Source organism: Amblyomma maculatum, chromosome 1 (genome assembly GCF_055883805.1).
Source record: "Amblyomma maculatum isolate TAMU_Amacu chromosome 1, ASM5588380v1, whole genome shotgun sequence".
Taxonomy (NCBI): domain Eukaryota; kingdom Metazoa; phylum Arthropoda; class Arachnida; order Ixodida; family Ixodidae; genus Amblyomma; species Amblyomma maculatum.
In genome coordinates, this window is record NC_139344.1 from 332,928,791 (window position 1) to 332,942,729 (window position 13,939).

General features: G+C 43.5%; 1 protein-coding gene across 4 annotated transcripts in view; it reads left to right on the forward strand.

Annotated features, from left to right (window-relative positions):
• Magi (membrane associated guanylate kinase, WW and PDZ domain containing protein magi) overlaps positions 1-13,541 on the forward strand; it is a 52,506-nt gene extending 38,965 nt beyond the window's left edge. For 3 of the 4 annotated variants that reach the window (XM_084587453.1, XM_084587459.1, XM_084587464.1), the window contains 5 exons: positions 761-795; positions 4,709-4,912; positions 5,925-6,066; positions 8,724-8,959; positions 9,966-13,541. In XM_084587453.1, the coding sequence (XP_084443579.1) occupies positions 761-795; positions 4,709-4,912; positions 5,925-6,066; positions 8,724-8,866 (524 nt within the window). In that variant the 3' untranslated portion in view covers positions 8,867-8,959; positions 9,966-13,541. The remainder of the gene's footprint in view (positions 1-760; positions 796-4,708; positions 4,913-5,924; positions 6,067-8,723; positions 8,960-9,965) is intronic. The other variant, XM_084587456.1, reaches the window with a different exon arrangement.
• Positions 13,542-13,939: the final 398 nt, after the last annotated feature.

Below are 13,939 nucleotides of genomic sequence, written 5' to 3' on the forward strand. Positions count from 1 at the left end.
AATATAGTCACCGTCTGGCTAAAGGAATTCAGGTACAGATTATTTACTGGATGTAGGTAAATTCTACCTTGTCCTTCATGTTTAGTAACCCTTTATACTTCATTACCAAGCAGGGACATGCAGCCACTATTTGGTTTTTTTACTCCTTTGTATGTTTTGGTAGTGCTTGATAGTAGGCTTCTATAAGTATGTAATAATTTGGAACATTGAGTCTACAAATAGTACTATTAGAGGTGTGTAACACCTGTGGTTAAGCCAGACCTACCTTAGTCCACGATAGGTGGAATTTAGGTACTGGTCAGCTTCCCCAATTTCAGATAGTAAAGTAATGTGCACATGTGTGTTGTCTCTCCCTTTGTGTTGTCATCGTTGTGCCGCGATTCCTATGTACCAGACAGGCAGCTTTGCAAAAGGCTGACGTAGTTGCCATCAGTGTGAAACTGCTTCAATATGTTCCTCCTATTTTCCTTATGTAATGGTTTCGTGTACCAGAGCTATGTGGAATATTCACTTTGAAGTTACTTGCTCGCATTGCAATTAGCTCTTAATTCCCCCGCCCGAAAAGAGAAAAAAAAAAAACACTATTCGTGCAAGCCTACTGCATAGTAGATGCATAATGTTATGGCAGGCTTTTGCCAATAGCTGATTCATATTTTATTCGGCTTCTGTTAATTTGAGAACCATCGGATGTATCATCCTGCTGCTTTCACTGTTCTCACTAAATATGGTTTAAATTTTTTCTTTTTTTATGTTTTTGCAGATGACACCTCGAGCAATGCATCTGTGTCACAACGGGTATGTTGTAAAAGTTTGAGCATTTTTTTGAAGCATGGCGTCTACTTTACAAGTGTGGGTAGGGTTACGTGTCCTCGTTGCAAATGTGAGATTCTCTATCACTTGTGAGGTTTCGGTGTGCAGTGTTGCCAGAAAGCTGAATCTTGCAAGCTCAGAATTTGAAGCACTGTCAAGATGTTCTTCAGAGTTGCATACTTCCAGGATTTGTGATATTGTGTGCTGTGTGGCACAACAGAGCCAGAAAAAGAAGAAAGGTTGCTTCATGTGTAGGCTGATGTTTAGTTTAAGGTGAACTTGCCAGCTGAGATGACATGAAGTTTACTCAGTTTACTCAGAGTTCCAGTATGCCTTGATCTCGGTGACCCCTGCTTCACATGGCAATTTCATGCCAGAGATGCATTTAGCACTTCCTTTCATTTCACCATTGCTCATCTTTTCCCATTCCTTCCACATTTTTCTTTTCTCTCTCTCTCTCTTTTGACCCTTGCCCTGGCTTATTCTTTTGTCCCGTCTTCTTCACTGCTGCTGTCGCCACCACCACCACCGCAGAGTCCATGCACTCCTGTGCCCAGCTTGGCAGCCACCGCCGCACCTTTCTGGTACCAGACGCTTCCTCCTCCTGGTCTGGATCATGCTTCTCTGGCGAGGTCTGCACCTGCTCTCTCTCTCTTTCCTTTCTGGCTTCTTGCCTTGCCATTTTCTACATATTTCTAGCTGGAAAAACATTTCCTACTACTCTACAGTTGTCGCTCATCAGTTCAAACTCTAAAGGTCGAAATAATTTGTTTAGATTATACAGACTTGGAAAGAAGGGCCAGACTTAATTCCTTGATACTTGTGGTTGAGGTTTGGTCCACACCTTTCTCCCAAGTCGAACCTCGCTATAACGAACACGGATATAGCGAATTATCGGATAAAACGAGCTAAAATCAAAGGTTGGTTGGTCTATGGTTTATTTATATGGGAGTTCTTTCTGTATAACAAAAAAAAAAAAAAAGATTTCAAAATTTGACGCTAGATCAGTTATAACGAAGCAGTTTTTTGCATTAAAGGGCTACTGTCCAGGGTATGATTTTTTAAGCAAAGGAGCCTGATGCTTCAATCAGGAGTGCAAAATGCTACAGCGATATGCGCGCCGCAAAGCAGCAAAAATACAAATCAAAGCTCTCCCATCCTCCCCTTCGGGAAACCACCTTCCCCGTTCTCTGCGAGCCACTAGGCTGATGTCGAAGTAGCGATGACATCCATTGGTCCGTCTCGCTGACTGACAGGTGAAGGATGGGCGTACACGATTGTACACGACTAATTGTGTGTGCTGCTCCCTGTGCGCTTTTCCCTCTCCACGGCCGGACTGAATGCAATGAATACAGCAGCGCGCGCTCTCTCGCCCATTTCGTTTTCGCGCACGCAGAGTGCCACGCCCCACCTCTCACCAAGCGTGGAGGAGGAAGGGGAATTTGGCTTGCGGAGGCTAGACGACCGGGCAGGAGAGTGAAAAACCTTTGCGAGGGAACGGGAGGAAACACGACAGAATCGGGTGATTACGGTGGCTGTAACTGCGAAAAAGAACATTTTTTTCGGCCTTGCTTTCTGGGGGTGGAGCCTTACAGTCACGAGGGAAGAAAATATTTTCTACCGAAGGGTGGACAGTGGCCCTTTAAAACGGCACAAAAAGCGTAATGAGCCAGAAAAAACATCAAGAAACGCAATTTTTCAATCAATCGAATCAGTTTTAAATCACCCGCGCGTTCGCGTGCCGCGTCATTTAGCGGTGGCAACAAAAACTATCGCCAACGGCTTATGGTCTCCGAGACCTCACCTCCGCGCGCGGTGATCTCAGAGGTCATAACAGCCATGGCTGAGCTTGAGTTGCGTCGCCGAAGTGTGTTTAAGTCGCCCACGCGTTCGCGTGCCGCGTCATTTGGCAGCGGCGACAAAAACTAGCGCCGACGACCTATGGCCTCCGAGATCACACCTCTGCGCGCGGTGATCTCGGTGGTCATGAACGGCCGAGGCCGGGCTCATTCATTCATTCATTCATTTGAGCGTCGCCGCCGCCACTCCTGCCGCTCGAGTCCGGCCATGCAATGACTGACAGGCATGTGGCTGGCATGTCATCACCATTGCCTCGTCATGGCATGAGCCCCTGCTGTGCCTCTGCCACTGCGACCGACCCGTGCGCACGCACTATACTCCGTGAGTTTGTTAGCTCCGTCGCACAAATTGTGCGCGCAGTTAACATCCCTTCATAGTATTCATTTTTGCTGTCCACCGCGGAATGAAAAGCGAGATGGGGAACGGGGTGGGGAGGACTTGGCCTTGCACATCTAGTAAGTAGAAAGGATTTGCAGATCCTTTGTTGAGCCTTTGTTGCAACAGTCGCCGACCTGCAGCAGCAGCAGCATAGTGGGTTTTGTTTTTGTTGTGCATTGCGCTGTGGAGCTACTCAGCATAGACAAACGCATTCTTTGCCTAAACCACTGGCTTGCATGTGGTTAAACTTGGTGCAGAGGTGCCATCGGGCTGTGGGTGTTGACTAGTACTGTGTTCAGTGGTGGTAATTGCTTATTTTGTCTAAGATAATTGAAATAGGTGTAAGCAAAGAAACATGATCAATTCACCAAGTCCACTGGGCTGTCATTATTTGTTGATGCATAACATGACTTTGTTCTTTTTTTTAGCCAAGAAGAGAATCGAAAAGCCGCCCCTCATGTTATAATTTTAATATTAGTAGAGATAGTTGCATTCTATGTCATAATTGTTCCAATTATGGGTAAAGCGTTTGTATAGGTTGGCCACGAAGTGAAAATGTGAAGGCAACCAGCATGGCTCATCACACATCACAACAGCAGTGGCAGTGGCTGCCATCACACAGTTTTTTGATGGCTCTGCTCATGACACACCAGCTCATTTAAATGCTGCCTGGAATTATAATGTTCGCCACCTGAGAGCCGGAGCGACTGGGAAAAGTTTGGTTTTTGCACCAAGGCCTCTGCGCGGTCTAGATGTGGTATAACTCTGTGCTTATCTTCCTGTCGGTCTTACCTGAGGACCTTCTCCATAATTCCCTTAAAAAAAGGGGTTCATAATATAATGATGGTAGCAACTGCCATGCTTTGTCAAGGTTTGAAGGCAGGCTATGGTTATTGAAGGTTGGTAAGGCAAATATACGTGGAGAAATCAAACAATGAAACATACGAAGGCAAGAAAAAAACGTAGCCAAAAATTAAACCTACGTCACAGGAGAGCCTTTGTTGCACTGTTCCCCAGTGTGAATGCATACCAGCTCACCCGAATCTCAGCTTTATTGCAAGATGACGCTTGAGAAAGCTATTTTTCAAGGCGCTATTCCTCGTAAAACTTCCTACCCAAATTTTCATAACCTGTTGCCGCGTTCGTTAATTGCATTAACTTGTGCACTTTTTTTTTTTTTTTTTTTTGCTATTTCCCTCCCACAGGAGCAGCTCTCAAGTTATAGTTATGCACTTAATTCTTTCTTCTCTGTTTTGTGCTCGACCTCGCATTTTCGCATTACGATCTTAGTTGGGTTAGTTCAGATAAATATTTGTCAATAAGAAAGCTAGGTAATGGCCACTCCCCTTCTTCAGTAAAGATGCAAAAGCATTTGCCTGTCCCGCAGTTGCTGATATTGCATTCACTAGGCAGCGAATTTTCACATTTTTGTTTCGGTTTTTCTGAAAATGATGGTTTATATTATTCGCATAAGATGAAGGAAACATGCTGTCATCAAGCTATGTAAAAGTGTAGAATTATACAGAACACGTTGGCCGTAGCCTCTCCTGTGTAATGACTAGGCTTAAAACATGGCAACGACCTACCTTGAGTAATGAAATGACGCTTTTCAGATGCAACAAGATGTCTTGTGTTCTGACTTTCCCCCCATCTCTTGCAGGGGGAGGAGGTGGCCCGTGGCTCCGAACCCCCTGGTGGCAGCGGGGGCACCAGTGGCGATGGCGAGTACCACAGCGTGGAGCTGCAGCGGGGGGTGCGGGGCTTTGGATTCAGCATCCGGGGGGGCCGAGAGTTTCACAGCATGCCCCTTTTCGTGCTGAGGATAGCCGACCAGGGTCCCGCACAGCTCTCGGGCAAGCTGCAGGTGGGCACCTTCAGGACCTCGTATAGACCCGCTCTACGGGTGTGAGAATGTGTGAGAGAGAGCTCAGGACTCGCCGATGCCTGTTAGCACTTGTAAGCATTGGCAAGCGTAAGTAAAAAAGTGAAAAAAAATCTTGCATGAGGTCTTGGTACTGAGATAAATTGTCTTTATTAACCACAAGGAAGTTGCAAGCTGGCACAAAATATCGGTGATCTTTGTGGCTCAGAAAGATCCAGCCTGCTTGCATTCTTGCATTGATTGTGATGGTTTGTGAGAGCGGAATGTGACAAGAAAAAATGCCACACCGTGTACTGCTTGCACCAAGGGAGTGGGGACCTGTGAAGCCCCGCAGACGTGGCAAGTTCTACATAAGGCAAGCAGAGCTTTTTGTGAATGTCTGGGCATAGGAACGTACATTGAAACTGAAGGCCAGTGCTGTGTAGTACCTTCTGCAGATTTGAGCCATGCTTTCACAAGATCCTAATGACTAAGAGAAAATATAGGCTCACTCATCAATTTTTGGATGGTGATGTCATTAAAGGAACTAGGTGCATCAATGACGCTTCAGATACATTCACAGTGGTGAAGAGGTTCCTCTTGATTCCATGTTGTCCAATTATTGCAGGTCATTTGTACCAATGATGCTGCTGTTTGCTCATGTGAATGGTTTAATAAGAGATTTCAAAGGTCACAGAGTTTTGTTGTGCCTGCATAGTTGCTTTACTCGCATGCTGTTAGCAAGGCTGTAAATAAACTTCAGGGATGGTTATTGCATGTTTAGAGTTAAATGCGTTTAATATGGTGCAGTATGTAAACGCGGTTTTAACATTGTCTCATGACAGAAGAAGCTTCTGTAGCTTTGAAATTGCAGATTTGTAAAGAATCAGAACCGAATCCTTTGCTTATTCAAAGTTGGACAGAGTGCATTCCTCCTGAAGAAATTCTTTTAGTTCTGCCAATGAAGACACGCCTGGCAGGTCATGGAATGACAACACCCTCTCTTGGTGAACAGGTTGGGGACCAGATTCTGGAGGTGAACGGCATCAACACAAAGAACATGACCCACGCCGAAGCCATCAACATCATCCGACAAGGGGGAAACACTGTGCGGTTGCTGGTTAAGCGGACACGCAAGGTTCCCTCACCTCTTGTTGGTGAGTGGGCCTTATTTGCTCCTCATGTGCAGGTGAAATTTGAGTGGAAGGGAGCTCTCGTGGCATTGGTGCATAGATGATGATAGATTATGGGACAAAAAATGAGCAATGACTGATTTCTTTTAGATCAGTGGCTATAGCTCTGCTTTTCGCTGCCACTGAGCCTGAAGGTGCGGGACGAAGTCCTGGCCATAGCAGCCACATTTTGATGGCATCTCATTGTTGTGTGATATAGCACATGTTGCAAAACCCCTGTGATTGAAACCAATCCAGTGCCCTCCACTATGGCGTCTCCCATAACACGAGGCTAGATCCTTGCTTCAGTTGTGCTTAGTAAGTTCTTTTCTTACTGTTTGTAGTGGATCGCTGTGGTAGTACAGTGCAGTCCACTTAAAATTACAATATTTGATCGGTGAAGGAGAAGTTATAATTATGCGAGCAGATGGCTGAGAGAGAGGAAAGAGAAGTGCTTTTGGCGGACTAGCTGTTTACAAGCTAAACCACTACTACTCCGATTCTGCCCGCTACCTGTGCCTGAACCCAGATCATTATAACCAATTATTGATTTACCTGGACTCTTAAAAAACTGTCCTGAAGTCACCCATGCATGTCTTGTACTGCATCTGTAATTATGGTCGCACAATAGGCATTGTAGAATAAAGGTTGCGCACACACGCACGCACACACACACGCATTTGACTCCCTCACCAACTAAATTGGTGTGTCACGTGCTTGGTGCACTGTAAAAAAATTCGATATCAACATGCTGCAGCTGTGACTTAACGACCACACAATGCTTGCATCAAGCTGCTGCATGCACACAGTTGAGAGACCATTTTTCTGGATAGTGATTCCCTTTCTTTTCAAAACTGTCGATGTCGGTGACTAGGCTACTTTTTCTTGAGAGCACCTACTTTGTATACTTACTGGAGGTTGCAGCGCAGTAATAACACGGATGCTGCAATATCCGCTATGCAAAACCAACTAGCTAGTCACTATGTTTTAAGCATACTTTGAATACTTCTTGCAAATCTGCCAGAATCAGCTGCTTGGTCACGAGATATGCAGCTTTGATGTTTTTCAGTGCCACAATGACCCACACAGCTCAAGAACTCTCCGCTGATGTGCTTCTGCATCATTGCATGGTTGGCCGCGGTCAGTGTAGTTGCCAATTTTAAAATTTTATTTTTGCTCCTGACTACATGATCCCAACCAGCCAATCTCAACGGTCCCGACACTTTAGCACCTGGCCTTATTTTCCCACACGTGGCACCAATTTGCCAAGGCTTTCGGGAGCAGCACCACAGGAGTTGCCATCGCTGATTGCGGATGTCACAAGCACCTGCGAAAATTTCGTCGGTGCTAAGTGCTGCTAACAGATTTAAGCAATTATCTGCTGGTTTGGCTATGAAGCATTGCTCAGGAGGCACTGATTTGATTGTTATAACTTATACACAAGAGGTGCTGTCTCGCTATGTGCAGTTTTCTTCCTCATAGGAATTAGTATGCATATTTTGATTCTACTCGAGGTCATCGTTATAAACGATATATTATATACAGTGCCATAATAAGGGGACTGCAATTCATAGATAAGTACTAGAATGTCAACAAACCACAAACCATTTTGGCTTCTCCTTTCTCTTAGTAGAAATGAGGCTTGACAGTTGCAAGTTCAACGTAAAGAGATGAATTTTCGTGAAAGAAAAGAAAGTTGTGTTCATTGCCTGTGTGTAGTAGTTTTGATTGTGAAACCTTAGGAAAATATGAATGCCACTAGTGCAAGCTGTTCCCATCATGACATGTTCCGTCATCTGGGCTGCTCCATTCACTGTAGATTTTGTCTTCTCGCATGCTTTCTTTGGCTGTCTGTGCTGCGTGTATATCTCTGGAACTTCGGAGAGGCAGCTGGAGAAAAAAATAAAAATAAAAATTGTCTGCTCCTGATGCTGGCAGTTATTATGGTAATCGTCGTTGTAAAAACATGTTATGCAGGGGAACAGGATAACACTGCAAGCTTGAAATTGATTGCTAGCAATGTTCCTGCTAGTTTTCAGAAGTACATAAAAGCAGGCCTAAAGTTAACCTAGTTGCTAATATGTGGCTGTGCCCGGGTCATTCAAAGCTGCAATCAAAGGTTCGAGCAGCAAGCCCGAACCTGCCTGTTTGAACCAGTAGCTGCAGCGAAGACTCAGATTGGTGACTGAGGTATGAGGGAACAAAACTGAAGGAATTTTAAGCAATTCTATGCTCTTTGCCAAATCCACACGTCATGGGAAGCTATACGATTTTGATGAGAAAGCAGTATGCATAATGTTTCGCAAGTTTTCAAGCTTGACTGCTAGCCTCCGTCCTGCTTTTGGGGAAATAAATTTTATTTGTTGGTAATTCCTTCTAAACTTTATTCTTCTTAAAAATTATTTTATCTTTTTCTTCTTTCTTGGCACTCGTTTATTCTGTGTGTTGCAATAATTGGCAAGTGCTCGAACTGTGTAGTCTTGTTTCTTGTTCCACTTATTTCTTTTCCAACGTCCTGTTGAGCTTATTATTTCCCAACCTCTTGTTCGACTTTTTTTTCCTAACTTTTTGTTGATTTTGCTAAATGCTGTGCCATTTCCCCAGTGCACAGAAGCCGCTCGAACTCTGTTTTCCTTCCACAGTGGAGAGCCCTCCTTCCCTGCTGCACCCTGGCATGTCTGGCCTCCTGAACGGGCCCCTGAGCCAGAGCTCGCCACGCAGTTCGAGCCAGGTGAACTCGCCACCCCAGCAAAAGGACTGGTACAACTGGAACATGGATACGTGATTGGCGGGGAACAGGGGGAGAGGAACCTCTTCTTCCCCACTGTGTGCAGGGTTCGTGGTGGTCCCCCCAAGGGGGCCAGCGTGGTTGGCCTAGGTGAGAGCCACACATTTCTTTTATCCCCCAGTTTATACATTATGCTAGGCTGGGTCATTTAGTGTGGGCTTGTTTCAAGCAGGCGAGAAAAGGGAGTGATTTTGTTCATCATCGTATTCCTCACTGAGGACTACAGAAATGGTTTAACCGTTTTCTAGTAGCCAATAAAGAGCTTTTTTTTTTTGTTTGTTTTATTTATCACAGAGATAAGTTTTGTCAAGTGACTGGGCAGTCGCATTCTTGTATTCTCGTCTGGTGGAAATCAGTAGCCATTGAACCATTTTGAATTTAGGTATGAGGAACAAGTCATGTGTGGCCATGCCTGGACAGTGTGATAGCTGAGAATTTGTTGCCCACAATTCGTCCAGTTGTGTCTTTGTGGTTCTTTAACCACTCCATCGTTTTTTTCCCAACTCTTATGACAGCTATGACGGTAAGCATCTGCCTAAAGCATCTGTTGGTACTTCTGGTCGAAAGCGGGCCTGAGCTAGTCACAAATGTGAAACTAGCTAGCTGAGGAATCGATGCACAAAGTGTCATCTGTCAGGCTTACGAGTTTTTGTTGTGATTATACGAGATATGAAAAAGGCACATGAAGATGCAATGAGTGAAATTGCTGTGACATTTTGTTTCATTTTATCACACACAATGGAGCTGCATCAACCCTTTTCAATGTCTTCATCTGTTACTGTGTTTTATTATATAACAATTCATTTTGTGGCTTTGGGGTTTTCTGGAGTATCTTTACAAATCAATTGAAGGAGCAATTATTGTGCAACCACAGCACAAGTTAAAACAGATGTAGTAACTGCTCGTGTGTAACAAGCTCTACACTTCAACATAACAAAAGTGCAATGCACGTGCAGGACATGCGTCTTCATCTCATAAACATAGGTGGAGCCAGCACTATGTAGTAATTAGAAAATTTCGCGCGAGCTCTGTATTGATGTGCCCAGCCTGCAGGTAGGCCTGCCAGTAACGCTCTCTTTTCTGTATCTTTTTCCAGGTGCTTGCCACACCATGTAAAGAGTCAATAAGCTACGGTCATTTCCTGGACTTTCTTCTTCATATCGCTCTCATTCTGTTAATGAGTATAGATTAGCTTTAAAGCATACACATAGGCAGTGGAATGACAGCCAGCCTAGCTGGCACAAAAACACGACTGAGCCGCGTTCTCAGGAGGTCTCAACGTTTTCTGTTGTGTGGTGTATAGAGGGGGCCAACCTCTCTGTTTCTCAAGTTTGTATGTGTGTGTGTGTGTGTGTGTGTGTGCGCGTGCGTGTGTATATTGAGCCGAAGAGTATCTCACCTTGTAGTTAAAAAGGTGCACGGTAATATAGCATGTTGGACACAAGCACCCTTTTAGCGGCATGTCTGCTGCATATGATCTGCATCCAATGCACACACGGGATTGACAAATGCCGCCGTGGCATCACCTGTTTTTTTTTTTTTTTAGCAAAGGAGGTTCAGCAACGCTTCTCCTGTTCTGTTTCTTTTTTTTTTTCCTTCGTACATGTTGCATTTAATAATTGCTGAATATATAAGTTAACCGTAATGTAATTGTGCAGGTAGCATTTGATCATGCATTGTGTGCATATGTTGTCTCTCATCTCTAAACGCCAATTCTTGTTGTGTTCTTAGCTTAGTCATAAATGCCCGTGTTCTGTTTACCCATTCACGAATGACTCCGTATGGCGAAGTTTAAATCGGTTTAAATGCATGCCTAGGTTGACTGATGACCAGCCGTAGGAATGTATGGGGAAGTTTAAACAGATTATGTCTGAGGTTGACTGATGGCCAACTGTGAGAACTAATTGCCAGGGGGTCCTGGTTATCTGGTGGCAAATATTTGTCGCTGCCTTACGATAGCATCAGAACTGCTGCAGCAGACAAAGAAGCGGCAAAGTTTTTGCAGAGGCTCCTTCAGAAAATTTTGAAGTGCGAAAAAAAAAAAAAAAGTTTTGCAGCTTTGTTTTTGATAACAGTAATTGCAGCATTTTGTACATCCGCTGGCACACAGTTTACTTCGGCAATGATAGTGGAACAGAGGCATTTCTCTGAATATTTATTGTGAACTGTGCATACAGAGAGCGGTGTTTTCGTGGTTCACCTTTCTCTGAGACAGCTGCCTCTAGTTATTTGACTTTTGAAATCATAAAATTGTCCTCTGTTGTCCTGTAGAACCGTGTTGTCATAATACTTGGTATGGTGGCAAGAAATGAAATGGTGGTGAACTGCCGTCACAAAAGAAATCGATGCCTTTATTAATTGCCAAGTTTTTTTTTTTGTACTGGGCGCTGTTGCTGAGACAAATTGAATATTTGTTGAAGCTCTTGATGCTACTGGTTGTAAATGTGGTTTAAGGCAACTGTCTGAAAAAAGGCTGTTAATATCATGTGACTGACATCATCATGAAAGACAGTTGGAAACATTAATTTTCTGGCTAATACTGGGGGTTTAACATACCTAACCTTTTTTGTTGTTGTTGCTTGTTTTGTACAAGGCACTGCTACGGCTGTGAGCGTCTGACGAAAACCATCCACTGCATGTGCGTTTTTAAGATGCAGCTTATGTCCACACTATTTGTGTTCTGCTCGTTCTGTTGCTGAAAGATCATTTTATGTGAGAAATTTGCAACCTTAGATGTGCGACTATCATGGAACAGCACTTTGTAAGTGTACTGGAAGCCAGGAATGCGAAGGGCTGTTTGTAGGATTCCGGTGCACGTAATGAAGCGTGTATAGATTTGTAGAGAGACAGGGCTCTGTGATGGGCTTTGGTCATGGGAACATGAATAAGGGAGGCTGTATGTTCACCCTCATTAAGTCCATAAATATCAAGGCATTAAATTAATGCACCCATGAAATTCTATTTCATTCAGAGCCCAAATGTAGGATTTAAGGAGTTAGCGTACCATTATTCTTGGTTATTTAACAAAGGAAGAACAAAATACATTTTGCATTGTAGTATGTACAAATGTCTTTGCTTATTTATTAGACATTGCTTTGCTTTTGCACTTTTAACATTTGCGCGGCATATTTTTATTTGTCATGCCATGCAAGAGCACACGGAATGTTAGCAGCATTAGCCAATCACTCTCATTTCTGTTGGCATTTCTCAGCGTTTTTTATGCCTACATTCCTGTGTGAAAATTCAATGAGATTTTCATCTTTAGGATTACTGTCAGCTTATGTTTTTAGTCATTCCATTCTGGCACCATTCCTCTTGCGTTGAAGGGCTGCCCAAAAATTTTGTTTTCCATCATTTCTCTTCTTCGCAATGATTAAGTGTGTATGGACATAATGTGGCTCTGAAAAGTTGCATTCAGTGTTGTGTATGAGTCAAAGCAGAAAGAAATGGGATTGATTCGTTGTAGTCACTGGAAAAAATTTGAACTCTTGTGTGAAAATTGGTGTAAAAAATACAGAAGTGGTGTCGTAAGTATAGTTACGTGCATGCGTAAAACCTAGACAAGATAATGGAGGTGCTGCCCGCAGGTTCCATCAGAGAGGTGCGCACTGTAAAATTAATAGCAATGGCGTACACATTAGGCGAACAGAACGCATTATTTCGTTGCTGCATTACACAGTTCAGGCAGCGGGCCATGACATTACCAGTTTTCATTTGTTTCCTTATGTGCAGTGGTTCTAGATGCTTCAGCCGAACGGATTTTAAAATGTTGAAGCAGCTGGAGTGCATAACCTTCAAACAACATTGCACATTGGGCGAGCAAATAATGCTGCCCTTCTGTTAATGAGCAGCTTTCAATTTTACACTTTGGGAAGGCAGCTGGTAAGCAGTGATGTTTGCAGAGCTTTTGACTGTTGGAAGCGCTTGAGGTTTGCATGAAGACACTTTTAATCTTTGTAGGAAACAGGCATCACCTCTCGAAGTTTACGCTATTTTCTATTGTTGTTTGTTAGAGCAGTGTAATACTATATATATATACATAGCTACCACTTGCTGCTTGACTACGGCTGTGACAAAAAAATGTTTCTAACAAGTGCCTCTCGTGCATTTCCGCACAAAAACATTGCTGCCAATAGCAGCATCTCGTCTGTCTTTAATGGGCTGCAGAAAAAAAGAAAAAAAGGAGCGGAAGGCAGCTCAGTAGGAAAACAGACATACGATGGCTTCGTGTGTTTTAGACATTTTTCCCCCCACCTGATCTTGTTGTTCCTGGTGCATCTTCATTGATTCCTTGCCAACTTTTATTGATGTTGTGGTGCCAAAGATCCTAAACTGGCTTTGTAGTTCTGGGTCTTTGCATTGCTTGTAGTGTTCTCTCTCTTTTGCGGGATGTACCTTTTTGTACAAGCCTCGCGCATGTGTCTGAAAGGACTATGTAATTTAGGTAGTAAATACAAAAGTGTTATTATTGCTGTTTTAAGATAGAGAAAAAAAAAATAAGATTAGAAATGTAAAAATGAAACGAAAATTGGCAGCTTCGGTGCAGCGAGCTTCTGGTGCTCGAGGAGAGTTGGAGGGATTGGCCGCAAACATTTTCTGTTGCTGTGGCTCTTCTCTATTCGACAGTGTGCCATCTATGACAGTCGGGAAATAAATTTTATGTGCAGAGATATTGTGCTATCTTTTTATCTTTCTGCCATCAGTCTGGTTCACTATCATGCATCTCGCTTCTGTGATCCCACTGTTCCAGCACCATAAGTGGCTCGATGATGTAAAACAAATGGCCTTGGCAAATCCTATGCAACAGTCTCAGCTTACTAACATTGTGTGTATCATTCAAAAGAGGAACAAAAATTAAGTACATACTGCTACAGTATGCCCTGTAGCCAGCTTGCAGCTTTTTTTTCTTCCTTAAATTTTGCTTGCTTGCTTGAAAAGTATTTGAGCATTTTTTAAGGCAGTTGTGTCTGTGACCATTTTGACTGGAGAAAAGTTAAATTGAAATCTAACAAATGGTTAAAGCTGTGCTTTGAAGCATTACACACACACATTCAATATGTTAGGCCTCCT